This window comes from Aricia agestis, chromosome 10 (genome assembly GCF_905147365.1).
Source record: "Aricia agestis chromosome 10, ilAriAges1.1, whole genome shotgun sequence".
Taxonomy (NCBI): Eukaryota; Metazoa; Arthropoda; class Insecta; order Lepidoptera; family Lycaenidae; genus Aricia; species Aricia agestis.
In genome coordinates, this window is record NC_056415.1 from 2,676,279 (window position 1) to 2,697,217 (window position 20,939).

Below are 20,939 nucleotides of genomic sequence, written 5' to 3' on the forward strand. Positions count from 1 at the left end.
GCGAGTGTCCATGGGCGACGGAAGTTGCTTTCCATCAGGTGACCCGTTTGCTCGTTTGCTCCCTTATTTCATAAAAAAAAAAAGATTGACATGATCCGACCAAATGACGTTGGTCTGTCAACTGCCTAGGAATCAACTTCCTCGATAGTACATAACTTATGGTTCTCGTACTTACTTCCACCACTCCTTGGGACTATAGTGAGTAACACCGGTCGATGCTTGCGGCAGCCAGTCTCCTTGATTCGGGAACACTTGTGTGTTGAAATAATTAGGGTTGAACAGCGGCACCTGGCCGCTCTGTCTCAACCTTCGCTCATAGTCGTAAGGGTTGGTCGAATCAAAATAACCTAAATGAAGAAATGAATTAATATTTATAGCGTATGGAATAATATTTAACAAAAGGACTTGTAATGTAACACTTTAAGTTTTTTTTAAATTTTCCTATGTTTTTTCTAAATTTTTGCCAGCCAGATTTTGTCTTGTTTAATCATAAATTAGCTACCGAATCGGTGACGCCAATTTTAACCATGGTTAGTCATCGACCAACGTATAGGATATTTCTAAAAGAGTTTCTTATAAAAATATTTAGAAAAAGAAGTATGTGATTCCGTAAATTACGTAAAATTTTCACCTGGTTGATAACCCTGGCCTTGGAAGCCGAATTTGGAATAGTTAGAGGCCTGGAACCTCTTGATGTTGTACTGCGTGGGGTCAAACGCGGCGGGCGGTTGTAAGGGAGTCTTCTCGGAAAATGTGCCTGAAAACGTTTAAAAACTCGTTTAAATTTTTAAATTTTATATAACTTAAACTTAGTATTATACTCGTAATAAGACGACATTTTTTTAATACGTTTCTTATCACAAGAAACCTATAATTTTAGTCTTTAAAAAGACATGGTACTAATCAAGTAGCGCCATCTAGTGGCGAATAGAAGCAATAAATTGTGCCTAGTGGCTTAAAAGTAATTAGTCTACAATTAAGTTTTAAATTCATTTTATTTTCAGTATCATATTAGGTAAAACCAAATATAACTCCATATAAGTTTTGTAAAAACTTAAATAACATCGCTAATTTCACGGTTCACCTAGGCCCATTATAACGACTCTATTGACATTCCTCATTTTAGGAATCGAATCCGTACTTTATAGTTTATACACTACAATGTAAAAAAGACACGGACTACAAATTTTATTATTTAGCTTGGTCGCCTACTAAAAAAAATCCTCACCATGATTAAACCACTGGAACTTATTATAGTCTTTATACAGATTCTCATCAACCAGGGAGATCTGGTCGACGTGTGGTATGGAGTTGGGTCCGTAGCCGTAGGGGTATTCCTTCTTGCGGGCGTCGAACTCTTCGCGGCTCTCGTCGGAGAGGAGAGTCCGGATGTCGTACTGGCCCGCTTCGACGAGCTTGCGGATGACATGCCTGGAATGAGGTGCAATTGTTGAATATGAGGATGCTTGTATTGAAGGACAAAGTAAATAACACACTTTTTTATTATAAAATAAAGGGGCAAACGAGCAAACGGGTCATCTGATGGAAAGCAACTTTCGTCCTCCATGGACACCCGTAACATCAGCAAGAGCTGCAGGTGCGTTGCCAGCCTTTAAGAGATAATAGGGTAATAGGGTAGGGGAGGGAAGGGAAGGGAATAGGGTAGGGGATTGGGCCTTGGGTAGCCTCTTTACTCGGCGAAACACAGCGCAGGCGTTGTTTCACGCCGGTTTTCTGTGAGCCCGTGGTATTTCTCCGGTCGAGCCGGCCCATTTGTGCCGAAGTGCTCTCCTACGCATAAATTAAGCTCAGATGTTTATTAAATATATAACAACATCGACGAAAATACATATAATAATATATAGACCGCAGCGACTCTATCAGACAAAAAACATTAACGAAACTTTACTATCTACGTAGGCATAAACCATTATTTTATTTTCAATTGACGACCTCTGTGGCTCAGTGGTGAGCGCGTCGGTAGCTCAAGCCGGAGGTCGCGGGTTCGAATCCCGCCGACGGAACAAAAAATTTTTCAATGTTCCCGGGTCTGGATGTATATTAAATATGTGTATGATATAATAAAAATCTTAAATATATGTATAGTATAAAAGTATTAAATATATTTCCGTTGTCTGGTACCTGTAACACAAGTCCTTTAGGTACTTAGCACGGGGCCAGACTGACGTGGTGTGAAGCGTCCATAGATATTATTATTATTATTATTAATTTCTCAAAAGGCAAACAAGCAAGCAATTTAGCTACCTTATAACCAGAGTACCTCTTTCCTAGGTATAACGTTTCTGTTTGTTTGTCAGTTGCAGTAAACGTAACCCAAATTCAGCAATCAACAGCTTCTGATGGTGGCCTCAATGAACCTATTAGGATAATGTTATAAATGTCAGGATCATTATAAGCACTAAAAGGTAGCCCACAAGGTACAGACCTACGCATGTTGATCGCTCTACATTCGAAATTATTTTTGCATTGGACTTTCTATTCTGCCTCAAACTTAAAACTAGAGAACCGATGTTGGAAGCTAACGTGATAGTGATTTTCTTATTTAAGACCTGAATTTGGATAAACTCACTCTGGATAAGGCTCCGGGTGCAGGCAGTAGGTGAGTCCCGGCTGGGCGCAGGGCGGCGCGCGGCCCGGCGGCGCGGGATCGAACCCGCACTTGTGACCGTACGGACAGTTGTAGCCGTCGCCTGAGCACGCGCACGCCAGCTGAAATTGATATTTTAGCTTAAGATTTTGGAAATTTACTGCCTAAGGCTGCCTTCACATTAAATCCCGAGTAGTGCGGCAGGCGCGGACTTCTATACTAAAACGAGCCGCGCGGCAGCCGCGCCTCAGGGTTGATTGAGACCGCAACGCGACGCGTAGATGCATTTCTAAATTTACTAGAGATCGCCCAATGGTCGAAATTCGACCTTAGTTTCAACGACATTAGGACTACTACCTATATTTTGTAAAAAATATTGACCATATCATTTTTTTCAACTCATGTCTCTGGGACTTAGCTGATCTCAGACTGGCCGTGTAAGCATTGTCTAACGGCCGTTCCCAATATTTGATCTATCTCTGGTTTTGCCCTACTAGAGATAGGAATAGCTCACATTAGACATTAGAGACATATATTTTATGTCATTTGTGAGCTATTCCTATCTCTAGTAGGGCAAAACCAGAGATAGATCAAATATTGGGAATGGCCGTAATAGTATCTTAGATTAAATAAGAAAACTATAATCCATTTTCAATTTGTCAACTTGTTGTCAACAGACTTCAACCATAAATAAAAGAGTATAATTCGTATGTATAGGCTTGTCACTCAAAAATCTGTCATTTCTCATGTGTGTGTGTTGTGGTGTATGTAATGTTTTGTTTGTTAAAAAAATGTTTGATAAAAGCGTAATTTTAAAATAATATTAGTTCGATGCACTCCTTCACCATATAAACTATAACTGTGCAAAATTTCATCCACCTACGTTTCCGCATTTTTCGTCAAAAGGGAAACAAAGTTTTTCGATTGCGTATTAATATATAGATATGGATTTGACAGATTCGCAAGATGCCGCGCCGCGCCTCGCCTCGTCGCGTTGCGGTCTGAATTGACCCTGGCCCAACATCACCGTTCACGTCACGTCTGTATGTTAACAGCTTGTTAAAATGTCATATATTCTCTTTCATTCATATGAAAAATGAAAGAGGTAACGTGAAACTAATCCGAGCATTAACTTTAACAGTCGTTTATGAAATTGGGCCAGACTATGAACTAACTAACATACAATGCAGCACTCAGGGACGAATACCTACTACTTAAAATACAATGTATGGGACTTATGTCAAAATCTTCATTTACGCGTAATTAGTTTAGTAATTAACATAATTATTCATTTCCGAGTGCGACAATCGGAAAAATGTAATTCGGAATATGTTCCGAGTTACATTTTGAATATTTGTGTCCTGAACTTATATTAAAAATAGTTATAATTCACAGTATTTGAAAACAACTGAAATAGGGGAAAGCTTTAACAATAATAACCTCCATTTTAGAAGTCGGTTAAAAATAATCGAAAGCTTCTCTAAAGTAACTAAGTTACTCGCAGAAACTCTAGTTTTATTGAAGCTCGGCTTATACAAGGTGTGACAAAACCAAGTGATATTATTTTAAGCCTTATAGGGTATGAGTTAGTAACACAGGGGGTAGTGAGTTCAGTGTGAAAGTAGCAGCGCTGAAAGAGTAACTTTTTTACTTTTGTGTGGGAAAAGCTCTTTTAGAACAGCTACATTCACTATTTTGGTTGGTTTTGTGATTAGAGTCAAAATCACTCTACTAGTTCTAGTCTTTGTATGTCTATTACTTTATGTAGAACTAGATTTTGCCCACGGCTTTTCTCGCGTTAAGAAGTATTATTATATACAAACTGTCATCCCCTATTTTTACCCCTTGGGGGTAGAATTGATCAAACTCCTTTCATAGCGGATGCCTACTAGTGATGAGCAAGACAAGATGCAGACAGTCTTGGTTTTGGTATTTCTAGTACAATATTGGTTTTCTGCCTGATATTGGTCTTGCATTTGGTTTTTTTTTAGTTTTAGGATAGTCTTGGTCTTGGCATTGCTTTTTTGCAAGACCAAGACTAAGGCTGCAAGACCGATTTTGCTCATCACTAATGCCTACGTCTTCGTCTAACATCTACTTGCATGCAAAATTTCAGCCCGATCCGTCCAGTGGTTTGGGCTGTGCGTTGTATAGATCACCATGTCAGTCACCTTTGAGTATTATATAGATACAAGTTACGCAATCTAATAATGTGACGTATGACGAAATTACAAGTAGCTACCTATAGTAGCATGACACATAACGTTCTAAAAAGCAAATGAACTGCAAAAATTCGCAAGTGAAAGCGATCCTAGTTACAAATGCGATTAAAATCAGTTGTTTTTGTATGAAGTCGTGAGAATTATGCAGCCAGCGACGTAGATTAGACCGCACTTTCCTTTGTGTGACTCGAATGCTCATTCGACGAAAGAGGCCCGCGGATCCTTGTTGGTGGTCACTTGATCTTACTTTTACCTGGTCTTAGTAATGTAGAATATCAATTGTTAAGTTTGCAATATATCATTAGCATTAGCAAATTTGGAAATTAACGAAACATCATGTTCATATTAGGTTAGCTATATTTTTGCAGCTTTTGGCTCTGTTTCTCTCTGTCTGTTCTGTCTGTTCTGTAATCTGTTTAATATTGATTTATATCTCTACGATTGTATGTATTGGATGTATGTTGTTAAAATTTTAATTTTTTGTAAAGTTGCTAGATAACCATCGGGTCATGCAAGTGATATGAAGTTCATCGGAACTTCATATCACTTGCATCCTAATATAAACCTTCCCAGCCTGCCTAGCATACGCCAACGAGATATCTCACTCCACATGTTTTCACAATGTTTGATGGTTTGTCTCTTCATCTCTATTGACCCTAGCATGACAAAAATTTTTTCTCGCGTAGATCTATCATCGAAATAACACATTTTTATAGAGTTTTGTTGAGATAATGTCGAGATTTTGACATTATGAGACGAGTAGTTTTTAATTATCTCGAGAGTGAGATATCTCGTTGGCGTATACTAGGCAGGCTGGACTTCAACGTATATTTCGAGACTAAAACTATCCAAATCGGTTCAGCCGTTCTCAAGTTTTAAATTCGAGGCAGAATAGAAAGTCCAATGCAAAAATAATTTCGAATGTAGAGCGATCAACATGCGTAGGTCTGTACCTTGTGGGCTACCTTTTAGTGCTTATAATGATCCTGACATTTACTAGACAAGGACAGGTATACAATTGACTGAGATAGCACAATAGGTGATACAGTATTGTCATTAATTGTGAGTCAACTGTGAAAGTTAGGGCCAACCTACACGTACCACAACCACACGACGACCTCAACCACACCACAACCACATCACGTGGTCGGGCGTATATTTCGTATTGTAAATGAACTGGACCATTCACACGTACCACATTTTGCAGTCGTTGTCGACCACTTGTGTGATACCGAACACGTCGCAACGACTGGCCACGGCCGACCACATCGCAACCACAAACGTTGCGTCGATGCAATGACAGCGCCGGTCGCGCTCCTCCCCCTCTCCGTTTCATTGACTTTCGTAGGTAACCACATCGCAACCACTGGCGACAACGCAACCACGTCGGTATTTTGTCGGTACCAAAACGCAACTACAAAAAGCTGCAGCGACACCATTCACACGTAACCACTGCTCGACGACATTATGTCGTTGCGATGTGGTTTGGTTGTGGTACGTGTGGGTTAGCCCTTAATGTTTTAGTTATCGTGTCAATACCAATCTTTATAGCTTTGTTTACTATTTGCCAAAGGATATAATATAGCTACATTTTATAGGCCATTTTACAGTCTGCCGAAGGGAATGTCTATTATGTAGGGTCTAACCTCTAGACTCGAATAAAGTTTATTTTTCCCAATAAAATAAAAACCTTCGATTATATTTAATACCTATATTAATTATTATTAATAATGGCCTTCTAGATGATACTCACAATTTTATCTCGAGCTAAAATTTGTTTTAATAAAAAATAAAAGCCATTCTATGTCCGAATGTCACACTATCTCTCCTTCCGTCTTGAGATTTTTCGATTTACGTGTCCGGATCGAAAAATGACTGACTCCTGACGCGAATTCAACATTTTTATTTCGCTTTCACTTCAAAAAAACATTCATAATGTAGGTAATGTAGGCCTTTTGGCTTCATCGTCGAGTAAAAAGATATTGCGTCACTAATGTGAATATTTTTACAGGCATTTGTTTAGCATTTTGTGTAGACACTTACATATTAACGACGTATTGTTATTGGTTACATAAATTCAGCTCATCTGCATTAATCGAAGAACTTTTATGACGTTTTGCAACAACGGTAACAACGACGCTGTGATTCATTTCTTATTCTTAACATAAGAAATGAATTTTTAGTACTAGATGTTGCTCGTAACTTCATTGCGCAGGTAACCAATATTTTCCCCAAGAAGAAAGGCTCCCATGCCCGGGGAGCCTCTCGGTGCAGCCAGGTGGCGGCAAAAGCCGCTGCAGCCGTAGAGACGCCGGAAGCGGCAAGCGCTGCGGAGGTAGAATGCTTCGCTATCCCGCTCCTTCGCGTGTAGCGTTGACGAGGGCATGGGGGGGTTTTAGTCGGTAAGCCTTTGCGGAGGGAGTCCGACTTACCCCTGCCCCTTCCCCCGAGGGGGCGAGGGATGCGTAATACATTTCCCCTCCTAAAAAAAAAAGTACCCAACATTTGTCGCGACAAAAAAAATTGATGTCCTATCTGTGGAACCAACAATGTATCTCTACACAAAAATTCTCAATCAGCATTTATGCGCGAAACGGCAATTTATGGAGTACATACCGATAGACTGGATTCTAAGGTCCACGAGGCACGTCATACATATCAAAATTTCTATCAAATTTCGTCAAACGGCTCGAACCATATTATTACAATTTACACATTGTTTTTCAGTGCGAAGTCGCAAATAGCTCAGCTAACCTAAACTAGTAATTTTGACAGCGTATAACGCAAATTTCGTTCACTTACGACACTTTCCGTCTAGCTCATAAACTACAATAGATCAGGTCAACAGCGATAGCGGAATACACGATACTGACGCAACTACACCAGTTCCGTTTTTTTGCTACAATTATAATATTTCCTAATACGTAACGGATGTTTGTGTTACCCCGATCGAACGATCATTGTTCTGTGTGACTGGCATAGCTATGATATTGAAGAGTTTCTGATATTAAGATGTTTTAAATGCTTTTTTTTTTCACTTATTATGCCTTGGGTTGTAATTTAATGTGCCTCGGTTAAGCCAGGGCACACTGGGGATATGTGGTAATGGTCGACGAGAAGGGCTTACTTATACCAGTAAATTTAATTATCAGTTTGTCAAAAATCTCCTACGGATTGACATCAGACGCTATTGAAGACTGTGTCCCGGATCTGTCTGACACAGGACACCACGGCTGGTCTACGGTCTACCTCATGACCGACTTCCATGACAGTAAAGGAACACTCCAGTAATACTCACCTAACCTAAGGTTTAATTCTAATTCATATTAATTTATTTTGCTAATGTGTATTGCATTAATATTTAGTGGTTAAGCCTTCACAATTATGAGCCATAATATTTTCATCAACGTTTGTATGTCATCTTAGAAGTCCAAAATACTCTATAATCAAATCTTTTTGTTAATTTACGGTACAGTGAAAGTATGTTTCCAAATATCGTAAGAGGTCCAAGTTCCGAGAATAGGACCGATCCCGGATCTAGATTCGAAAGTCAAGCCCTTCAAACTTCGGCCCTAGACTTGCTAATTAGTGTTTAAATTAGAATTCATCGTTTCCTAGTCCGACCACGCCCGTCGTGACCAGCGCCATTTTGAATCGGTAATGTTTTTGATCTGTCACCCAGCTGATCTAATTTATTATTGTAATCAGATTGTTATTACGCTAAATAAATTATGTACAGTCACCGACACAAGCGTATAGATTAAAAATTTACTACAACTAAAATTTGAATTTAGAAACTGTCGAATTGTCAAGAAGTAAGCCAGCGAAAAAATTTATCAAAATCAGTTCATTCGTTTCACTGTCCTTTCTTGTACTCTATTATTTTTGTTAGGAACTCCAAACAAAAAGAATAAATGACATCGTTTAAAAAAACAAATATTAGTTTTTCATGTTATTTTCTTCTTAAGTCTTTATTTGATTCTTTGTTCCATTTTGTGGTCGAGTTTTTCATGGCAACATGAAAAATATTTATTATTAAGTCTAGTCCTAGCTGTACGGTACTAAAAGCAACTGAGAATTTAATAAACGTTAATCATTTATTTATTACATGTCAATTATTACTAAGCTGTTTTTTATGAATCCAAGGTATGTTAAATAACTTAATAATTACTTTTGTGCATAATTATTATAATTTATTTTATTGCAATATCAATATTATTACGGTAGGTATGCATAGCAAGAATAACTTACTTAACAATTGCAATTAGAAGTAATAAAGTAATTATAATATCTAATAATCTCTTTACTATTGTAAAATAACGTGAGATATACCTTTTGATAAAAAAAAATACTAGCTCTACTAAAATGATAAGAAAGAGATAAAATTAAATAAAAAAATACATATGATGCATTAAGTACGAGGGAAACGGACATTTTTCCGGTATAAAAAAGTATCCATTTGTCCTTTCCCAGGACTCAAAGTATCTTCATACAAAACTGCAGCAAAATTGTTTTAGCGGTTTGGGCATGAAGAGGGAGCATAGAGACACTTTCGAATTTATAATATGAGCCATAAATATAAACTTAACATAATATAAATTTTTAGATACACAATTTAACACAGCACGACAAACGATTGATGACGATGATGATGTAGATGATGATGATGATGATGACGATGATGATGATGATGCCATGATACACTTGTTACACGTCGCGTTATGAATGATACACCAATTACGGCTCACACTTTTGTAACACTTGTGCCCGCGACAGTACAGCCTCGTTCCACTTCCATACATCATCGCGACTGTATCAATAATTATTCACATTTGTCTCAACAATTGTTTTTTTCCGCCTTCGTTTTCTTGGAACTTTGGGTTTTATTGATGATAGTTAAAAAAGTTACAAACAGCCCAATGCTCTAAGCTTTCTAAAGCTCTTGCTTTGATAAGCACTAAAATCTATATATATATAAAACTCAAAGGACATGGTGATCTATCAACGCACAACCCAAACCACTGGACCGATCGGGCTGAAATTTGGCATGCAATTAGATATTATGACGTAGGCATCCGCTAAGAAAGGATTTTGATTAATTCCACCTCCAAGGGGTTAAAACAGGGGATGAAAGTTTGTATATAATAATACTTCTTAACGCGAGTGAAGCCACGGGCAAAAGCTCGTATAATATAATATTTTAAGCATCGAGATATATCTTATAATATATAAGTTATAACTTGTCGGTGATTTTAAATATTACGGATTTTGTATTCTAAAGAAAACGAGGAAGATTTTGATTAAGACATTTAAATAGACTTCGACTTTAGAAAGAATCATAATGATTTATACAAAAAAGTTTTTTAACCTAATACATTGTTTCGACTAAATTTGATTTCAAAAATTAAATTGTGACCCGAACAAATTAATAGGCTATATTTCTTATTTGTACGTGACATTTAAATTGACAGTACAAAACTAAAACGGGGTAAAATAAGGAAGTAATACCTAATCCTTGACTATCCTAAGTACCTGTTCTCCGAAATGCATACTAATTTTTACGGTTATTTATTAAAACCAACCGCAAAGAAAAACGCACATGAAGGTCGTAATAATTTAAATTAGTATCGGTCTGTATTGCATTAATAATGTCACTGTTACAGAGTTCGATGACCCGGATTTACGAATAAGGATTAGGAATGTCGGCAAGAAACTATAATCTAGATTCTAGATAATATTTAACAGCTACTAGACGACGCCTGCAACTCCGTTGCGCCAAAATTCTTTTATAGCGCGGCAACCGTACATTTTTCCAGGGTAAAAAGTATCCTATATCCATCCTTTTCCGGGACTCAAAGTATCTTCATGCCAAATTTAAACAAAATCGATTCAGCGGTTTAAGCTTGAAGAGGTAACAGACGGACAGACTGACGGACGGATCTATTGATCTATTTGATATCTGATCGGATCAATCTAACACGAAAAAAATATGTGACAAGAATACTATTGTTCGACAATATAATTAGTATTACATTAATCATATTTTGACAGATCATAGACCAAGGCCTGGCGGGTTTTTTAGCTCCTGTTATAATTACTGCTTTAATTACTTTCAAATTCGTGTCGCGATAATATCGACACGTTGTCACGATGTTTGTTATTTGTATAACAATTGAATTTACGATTAAGACGAAATCCTTGAGTGATATGACATATTTATAACATTTCCTATATTGTACGTGAGATAAAAACACCTGGGCCCGGGGGGTTTGATAAATTAAAAAGAACAGTTAATAAAGTAAATTTTACTAGTAAGTGTAAATTAAGAAGATCTACACAAAAATATATTATGATTCTTCTATGAAACGTAAGTTCGAAATTGATTTTTCTTATAAAACAATTTTTTACGATTTTTAATCAAATTAGACATAAAATTTTGCTTAAGGAAACAAAACAATACATAACATTCGTAAGAATAGTCGAAGCGCTGACGAGTTAATTGGTCTCCTATTATGGTATCGATATTCAAATTGAACGTTTAGCAAGAAATTGGGAACTTTCCTTATCTATATTATGTTATAAATCTGTTAAAAGTTATGCAAGTTGATTAGAAAGGCTATTTTTCAAATAACAATACTTTGAAATTCGTTTTGAAAGTAAATTCTATTCACTTCTCTTCTTGTATGACACAGTTTTGTACGATGTAGTATTTAGGCAATGTTTGAATTATGATCAGCAGATACTTATCCATACTAATATGATAAATGCGTAAGTGTGTCTGTCTGTCTGTCTCGTCACGCTCAAACTACTGAAGATATTTTGCTGAAATTTGGTATGGGGATACATACATGGATTCCCAGGAAAGGACATAATATGATATATTTATCCCGGAAAAATGGAACTCGTTGAATTTACAACCAGAAACTTAACAAAACCCTTTTCTGGTTATTAATTCAACGATTTGCACATTCCAAAAAAATGTGTACCTAAGTATATGCTGAGAATTATAGATTTTAAAGAGAATTTTAGATTTGTAACGTTAGGTGATTTATGTATAGTTTACACGTTTCAGACTCTTCAAAGTTTCTTTTTACACATTTTATTGCTAATAAATATTTATTTTTGTAATTAATCATTGATAACATCGGATTTGGCGTCAAAGAGTTGAATAATTTTGCGATTCGTTACCACCTTTTATGTTTTTTTAAACTATGAATTTTAGGTCAAAATTCAGTTGAAAAACAAACTACATCTTTAATAGAATGAAGTAAACGAGCAAACAAGTAACCTGATAGGAGCAACTACCATCGCCCATAGACACTCGCAACATTAGAAGAGCTGTACTAAGTTTACCTCGATCGTGGGAATCGCAGACACAATAGAGTTGGGGATTGATGGGTTAAGTCGAACTTTCCTTACGTAATGTAGTAGCCACTGTTATGATCGTCTCAAGGTCTCTGATATGTAAGTATAAAGTGACAGAATACTTTCGAGTAATAAAATAAACAACTGCACATCATACACGTAACATAAGGTAGCACACACGCACCTGAGCGGAGCTCTTAATAATTATTATAATTTTTCTTTATTTGCATAAACAAAAAAATACAAAAGCAATGTACAAATAAAAATTTTAAAAATCGCGGTCCGTTACCTTCTTACCGTTTCTTCCAGACCCCCATCAACTTCCAGAGCTCTTATGTTTTTACTAACAGTTTTCACTAACTAACTAGGTACAACTTGTTTTAGAGTTGGTGGAGTTTCTATCTTTCATGATTCATAAATCATAACTCAGGATAACCGCTTTTGACACTTTTGCTGGTTCTATCGTCTTCTGTAAATAGACTTTCAAATAGATGAAATTTTGTATTTTTATATAAACTCTTTCTAGAAGTAATCTTTAAGTACTAGTAGGTATCTGCTTTATTCGTACATTATCTGCTTTATTCGTATATTTTTAATGCTTACTTGCGCCTACTATTAAAAAACGAATACCAACAATATAATAAAATCGCTCCGCTTGTGCGAGTATACTCGTACGAGCGACATTCAGGTAGCGAAATACTGTTGAAATCGTCAATATTTCTAAATTTAACATTAGATGGTACTTTAATCTGTAACGTTACGAAAAGTTTCCACGTTTTCTTTCCTCACAATATGTGTGTAATGAGGAAAAAATAAAAAAGTATCCTTTATAATTTGTTTCTGAAGTACTTAATGTTTTTAGCTAGTAATTTTATATTATACTAGATAACGCCCGCATGTCTGTTGCGCCAAAGGACATGAGGCATTTTGGTCTAAAAAAAATGCGCGGCCAGGACTAAGAATATTTCCAATAGCTAGGCCATAATATTAAGAACTTAAAGAACAATATATGGACACAATAAATAAATAAATAAAATACAGGGTTAACCTTTAACTGCATTTTCTGAGTAATTATTTAGTTAGGAAAAAATATTAAAAGTACTTATTACATTTAAAGGGAAATTACCCCTTTTCCCGTATCACCTCTTTCCTAGTACGATGCTATTTCCAGTAAGACCCCTTTAAATATTATAATGATTTTAATATTTTTTCCTTACTAAATAATTACTCAATGCAGTTACGTGGTTAACCCTGTATTTTGTTATATTTTTTTAGTTCTTAATATGGCCTAGCTATTTTAAATAATTATAGGTCTGGCCGCGCAGTTTTTTTTTAGACCAACATTGTATGCAAATTGCCTGATTTCCTTTTGTTTATTGCTTGGAAACAATACATGTTTTTGCAAGAAGAACTATCAGACCTCGTCCTTTCCCGGGACTCAAAGTATCTCCATACCGAATTTCCCAGTTCAGTGGTTTGGACGTGGACAGACATACACACTTTTGTATTTATAATATTATTATGGATTTAGTTCTGTCTGATTTTTTTTACGGTTTTTTTACTAATGACCGGGCCAAGTACAAAGTTAGTAACAAAAGGTTACGAATGTGGTGAGTGTAATAGAACAACCGTTACGGATAAACCCAAACCGTTTTAGAATATACATATTTTACTGTACGTTCTGAGCGTATTTTACTAATTTGGAAGTAAGTGGTTTTCCCAATTGACGGCCTCTCCATCGGTCGTTACGCCGTATTGTGAAATAGGCTTTCGGCCAAAGACATTTATACAATATGCATAGATATATTATAAACTATAAAGTTACGAGAGTAAAACAGAAGTAAACTATAGTCAATATCCTTACTTAATCTATACATGTCTTTACTAATATTATAAATGCGAAAGTGTACCTCTTCACGCCCAAACCGCTGAACCGATTTTGCTGAAATTGTTGGGTATGTCTGTTTCGAAAAGACACTCGCACTGTAGCGTTCATAATATTAATTTTAACTTTATAATTAAGAGTTAACGTAAAGATAATATTATATTGTTTAGGAGTAGTGCGGTCGCTTGACCGCGGCGGACGTAACACATTATATAAAACTAGCTATTTGACCGAGCTTTGCGCGGTATTCGATAAAACACGAATGAAATTACATTTTCTAAAAATGATTCCTAGCTAGATCGATTTATCGCCCCCGAAACCCCCTATATACTAAATTTCATGAAAATCGTTGGAGCTGATTCCGAGATTCCAATTATATATTTATATATACACAAGAATTGCTCGTTTAAAGATATAAGATTATACTAAAATTATTTTATTTTAGAGCCATTATAGTATAGCCATTGACCTCTGCGGCTCAATTGGTTGAGTGTGCAGCTCAAGCCGGGGGTCGCGGGTTCGAATCCCGCCAACGGAACAAAAAGTTTTCAATGTTCCCGGGTCTGGATGTGTATTAAATATGTGTATGTTATAATAAAAAATCTTAAATATATGTATAGTACAAAAGTATTAAATATATTTCCGTTGTCTGGTACCTGTAACACAAGTCCTTCAGGTACTTAGCACGGGGCCAGACTGACGTGGTGTGAAGCGTCCATAGATATTAGTATTATTATAGTTCTTTTAATCAAACACACTAATACCGTGGTCAATTATGGTAGCCGATATTTCATTAATTAATTCATTTTAAAGTGTTTTCAAACCGATTTCTTTTAATTATAGCTTGTGGAACAAGCTTTCTAAACTTGATTAATTTTGTAAACTGTATCAACAAAAATCCTTCGTGTTTTCCCAGCGATATTTGGAAAATAACGGTGTTTACACACATCTCTCTGATCGAGATTTTAGAGTTATATTAAATTAAAAACTGCCAAATCCTGCCAAAGCCTGTAGTAAAAAATGCCCAAATACGGCAATCTTTATTTACTGTCATTTTAAAGTAAGAAAAGTAAAAATACACATATAATATACCTATTGAATTTTTTATAAGATTAAACATTCGCATCGTCTTCTTCCATTTCTTCATCTTTATACATAGATTTGTTCATGCGATTCAAAATTTATTTTGTAGGTTTGAAGGAAAATTTGCAATCACTGTGCTCACCATTCATGCAACATGTTTGTTTATAAAATCGGCCAAGTGCGAGTCGGGCTCGCTCATGAAGGGTTCCGTACCGTAACAGAGAGAAATCAGAAAGTACTTATAGGCAAAAAATTGTGTTTTTTATGGGATCAAATATTTATTTTATTAAAATTTTATTATAATTAATAATTAAATTACAAATATAATTAAGGATTTTGTGAAAATTTAAACCACCTTACTAATAAACGCTGTATAAGCTTTGAATAGTTAACAGTTTTTGTCTTCTTCAATCCAATTAAAAATGTCACTTGCGTGACAGGAACACAACACTGTATAACTATTCATAGCTTAGGTATATTTATTAGTAAGGGGGTATGTGTTTAGCTGTTGCCATTATTGATTACGACCAAAAAATGACGTTTGTTGTATGGGAGCCCCCTTGAATATTAATTTTATTTTGATTTTAGTATTTGTTGCTCCGGTTGCTTGGTTTAGCGGCACCGGAAATACACAATCTGTGAAAATTCAGAACTCAGAACAGAACAAAAAACAGAACTCTAGCTATAGCGGTTCTTGAGATACAAACAGACGGACAGACAGGCGAACAGACAGACATCAAAGTCTCATGAACAGGGTCCCGTTTTTACGGTTTGGGTACGGAACCCTAAAAACGGTTCCGAGTTTTTGTATTTATTTTGGGAGAACATTCTTTCGCATGAAGCGTTGGTAAGCATAACAATCCCTTTGAAACATTTACAATTATACTGTCTAGTGTCTATTAGAATTTCGCATTTTGCCTATTGCGCCCCAAAAATTATCTACACTTAAAACAGAATTTGAAAGAAAGAAAGAAAATAAATTTATTTGGTAATATTAATTTGAATTACTACCACCAGATTCTAATAAATCACTGACTTCTTTGATGCAAAAATAACATTTATTTTTCATACCCCAATCCTGCCAAAACCTCCCAAGTTTTTAAAACGTCAACCGATCATGCCACATGCCCAAATAGGACGCCAATCCTGCCAAAATGGCAGGAACCTGCCACATATGGTCACCCTGATCGCGGCGTTGTGTCCAACAGTTGGACACAATTTTTTTCGACGGAAACGCGCGGCTTAGGTTCTATCTAGTGTAGTATATAATCAAAGCTTTAGCCATTAGAGTCTAGGCTAAAGAACTTTGACTCTTGAACTTTGTTTTTTCCTTATATAATATGCCTACGATACAGCTACACACTCTTTTGTTTTGTTAGCCAATTTTTAAAAGTATCGGATGAGGATAAAACATTGTATACCTACTGTAAAAGTTGGTATTTACGGTGTCGATCTTAAGGCTAACAGAGTAAGGGTCAATTCAGACCACAATGCGACGAGGCGAGGCATTTTCAAATTTGTACTGAATTGACAGATTGGCATGTCGCCTCGCGCAATTGAAATCTGTCAAATCCATACAAACTTATGCCGCGCCGCGCCTCGCCTCGCCTCGTCGCGTCACGTCGCGTTGCGGTCTGAATTAACCCTAAGAGTATTACTAATCTATACCTCAATCAACATCAGTATTGGCATCCAAATACCAGGCATCGGTATGCATTGGCAAACGTATTTCTGAGAACATTTAGACAATAGAAAGAGGTCACAGCGTTTCCGCAACGGATCACGACTTGGCACGGTCAAGACCATATTACAAGATATTAACCCCTCTTAGCATGTATCAGCATATTTGGACGCTGTTAAGCATTATTGTACTAACCCACACAAAAATTCCGTATTGAGTTATGGATGTAGTTATGTTCTGTAGATGATTTAGAACAAGACTGCATTCAAAATGTAACAAAAAAAATAGGACACTAATGCTTAACAGCGACCATTTAACAGTCGTTTGGGTTTGAGCTCGTGATGGATATAATATTTAACGTTTTCTCCATAGGAATCCTTGCTAATGTTATATATGTCGTAGGATGATTTGATAAATCCGTGTTTTCGCGAAATCCCTAGAATTTTCGCGAAAATTCGATTTATCAAATCATCCTACGATGTCGTAGGATGATTTGATAAATCGAATTTTCGCGAAAATTCTAGGGATTTCGCGAAAACACGGATTTATCAAATCATCCTACGACATATATATGCGAAAGTAGTTACTATATTATAAGTTCAACGTTACGTAATCTGCTCGGTAAAAAACTAAAATTATATTACACTGTACTGATTTCTTCTGAATAACTTAAACTAGAGATCGCCCAATGGTCGAAAATCGACTTTAAATTTACTTATCTTCTTCTTTTGGCTTCCCGTTTAAAGTATTGACTATTTCAGATTTAATAAAAAAAACATCAATACATTTTTAACTTGACAACAGACTTCAACCATTAAAAAAGTAGTCTAATTCGTGCGTATAGGATTGTTAATCAAAACATGGTAGTGTGCGCATTGTAGTGTGTGTAATGTTTTATTTATTAAAATAATGTATGATAAAAGCATAATTTTAAAACAATATTAGCTCGATACACTCCTTCTCCATATAAACTACAACTGTGCGAAATTTCATGCTCCTACATTTCCGCATTTTTCGTAAAAAGGGTTCCAAAGTTTTTCGCTGAGCCCTGAGCAAACATACAAGGGAGATGCTGAACGTATGCTTGAATTTAAATAAATTGGTATTACTTTGGAAGCTGATATCATGAGTATAAAGAACAAAAATTAAATAGGAAATTAATAACTATGAAAGGATCATATACTGAAGATTATAGCTGTATTTTTATTATAATTTTGTAGCTTTCAAATTATGAGTTAATGAGGCTCTAAAAACGGTAAATTATGGCATCTCCATAGGGGGAGCGTCTCAATATAATATATAGATACACCTAATTCGAGTTGATGATCCGATCTGATGTCATGACCAAGGCCACAGAACCAGTCCCGGCGACCTGACATGACATATCGTATGTCATGCCACACGTGATTGTTATGTAACATCTGATCACAACTTATTAATGGAAAATTTAATTTAAATATCTAATACACCTTGCTCTGATATCTTTGTTGATTACTAGAAATGTCTTATTCTATACTTGTAAAGAAATTATAATAATATACTAAATCTCTTAAATTGACAGTATTTTTCTACTAACATCACGTAAGCCTTACTCTTGAAGAGATTAAAAAACAAAATAGTTAGTTTTAAAGATCTAAGCGTAAGAAATTGCAATTTTTACGTAACCCAGTACATTTTATTAAAGAATATTATAGCGTGTTCAGCGCATCATATTATAGCTTTAACTTTATCTACCAACAATAAATTTACGAACGGGTTAAAAAAATGTAGAGTTCTGCAATATTTTACTGCTTTGCTAACGATAAAATCTTTCCTCAATATCGATGGCCTTACATATTTATGCAAATAAAAAAGTTTAGAAATAATATTAATTATTATTTTCCAATTTACTTACCAACAAAAATATACCTAACTGAAGTCCCATTCTTCTGTATTTTGGTGGCATGCTGCCTGGAACAAAAATAAATAAAATAAGTATTTAATACTCCACAAGACAAAGTGTCAAAATTTTTAAAACTAAATTATATTTGGTACTTGTTTGAAAGGCGTGTTAAAAACCTGCAAAACCTGAAAAGTGTATGATGTCACCGAGATCTAAATTGAAGACGTAAGTCGTTGAAGTAGATAAGTAACATTTTATAACATAAAGGCAATAACTTATTTTTTCCTAAAATTTTGAACAAACCTTGTTCAAATTCTTTTCTAAATTTAGATTTCAAAATTACTTTCCGGTCGTAAAGCTTTTCAATTATATGGAAAAAAATGTCAATTTCCAAATTCTAAGTTATCCATTTCATCCACTTACATCTTCAATTGTGATATTATACAAGACGTGACACACTCTAGCTGTGAGTCTACTAGACTATGTTGCAGGGTTAACAAATGATATATTTGTATCGCTTTCACTTCTAGTCTGAGTCAGTTAAGAATGAATCAGGCTGGGACAATTTTAAGGTCGACATGACCTCACTAAATTCGAGTTTAGAATATAGGTGCATTGTGTAATAAGTAATAACAAACTTACTAAAATATACAAGCGTTAAGGGACTTCGTTATTCCAATTTATGACCAAACGCAATCAACTACTATTAATAATTTAAAATTAAATAACCTAAACAATAACCACAATAACCTATTCATCTAGCATTTTTTTTTAATAATATCGTAAACTAATTTTTGGAGTTTCTACTAATGAGATCGCCTTTAGATCGTTTAGTATTTAATGATATTATCATTTTCTAGTTTTCCATATCCAAACAACATCGATACCATATTTAAACTATTTTATATTAAACATATTTTTATTGTAAAGTTGAGCAGAAATATAAACTTTTTACAGATTGCTGTGGTTTGCTTTAATTTGATTTACTATAGTTATTACTTATTAGCAAGGTTCTTAAGGGCTCATTTTTCAAGGTTCCCTTTTGTATGTGGGCTTATGATAAACCCTTGAAAATTATATTAGGAACACGTAACAAACGTTGGGTAATTGTAAAGGTCGGTTACGGAATCAGATCCCCGTGTTAGGACAGTCCTGTCGTGGACTTGGCACGTATTTTTTCGACACTTTTCACCTACCTGCTACTTATTAAAAACTTGTCTTTTTATTTGAAACAGGGTTTTTTTAAATAACAAAAAACACATCGACGGTCAACGGCACGACGGAAACGGTCGGTGCCGGTCGGCCGGTCGGAGAGGTGTTAGGTTTTTTCGTTACGGAATTTCTTGATTCGATCGCGACGCTCAAAGCCCGCGATAAAAGTTATCCAGTAGCTTAAAAATTAACTGTAATTAACTGCAAATTAGTTTTTATTTAGCCAAGTCATTTTAAAATGACATTAAGTCACTGCAAACCATAAAGTTAATATACCTAGCGGAATAGAGCAACAATCTCGAGCTGTCAAACGAAACCGAAATGGTTTCATCTGTGTGTAAAAATACGTGTACGTATACACTTACACAAGCATGATTGAACATGATTTCTATGAGATTAAATTGTCAACGTGCGGCACGTGCAACGCCAAAAAAAGAGTGCTGCTGTCACGTCTCTTTTTACCACGCGGTGTTACTGATAGTGACATCTCTCTTGCTCAGGCCTTTGTTTCTCTATTCCGCTAGGTATATTAACTTTATGCTGCAAACTCACCGAGTATAGACTAACGATAATGTAATCTACTATATCAAACAGTTGACATTTACAATGTCAGACGATAGGTTGACATTGCGTTTGACAAGATTTATTCTTGACTTTCACCTGCGGCTGTTACTCCAGCATATAGATTAGTCCAGCACTGGCAAAGGTCACGAGCGAGTAGACATATTATTTACTACCGAACTATATTTCTCCGAATTCAAGCAGCTATCAATATTTTAGTCCTTTCCAATATTTAAATATTTGTCACAATTTAAAATATTCCATACTAATATTATGAATGTTAATGTATAGTCTTCCTCTTCACGCTCAAATCGCTGAACTGATTCAGATAAAGAAGATACAATTCTCAATTAGAAATATCTACAAAATCGTTACAATAATAAGTTATTGTAATTCAGCGATGGTGACTTATTATTCAAATAAGTATTGGAACATTAATA

The 20,939-nt window shown here is 35.5% G+C and overlaps 1 protein-coding gene across 2 annotated transcripts in view; it reads right to left on the minus strand.

Annotated features, from left to right (window-relative positions):
• Positions 1-20,939, minus strand: part of LOC121731332 (protein spaetzle 5) — a 29,414-nt gene that overhangs the window by 2,656 nt on the left and 5,819 nt on the right. Inside the window, exons 2-7 of one of the 2 annotated variants that reach the window (XM_042120726.1) lie at positions 20,320-20,326; positions 18,739-18,790; positions 2,591-2,730; positions 1,229-1,431; positions 632-757; positions 176-347 (exon numbers count right to left, since the gene is read on the minus strand). In XM_042120726.1, the coding sequence (XP_041976660.1) occupies positions 176-347; positions 632-757; positions 1,229-1,431; positions 2,591-2,730; positions 18,739-18,790; positions 20,320-20,326 (700 nt within the window). Of the gene's footprint in view, positions 1-175; positions 348-631; positions 758-1,228; positions 1,432-2,590; positions 2,731-18,738; positions 18,795-20,319; positions 20,327-20,939 lie in introns of both variants that reach the window. The other variant, XM_042120727.1, reaches the window with a different exon arrangement.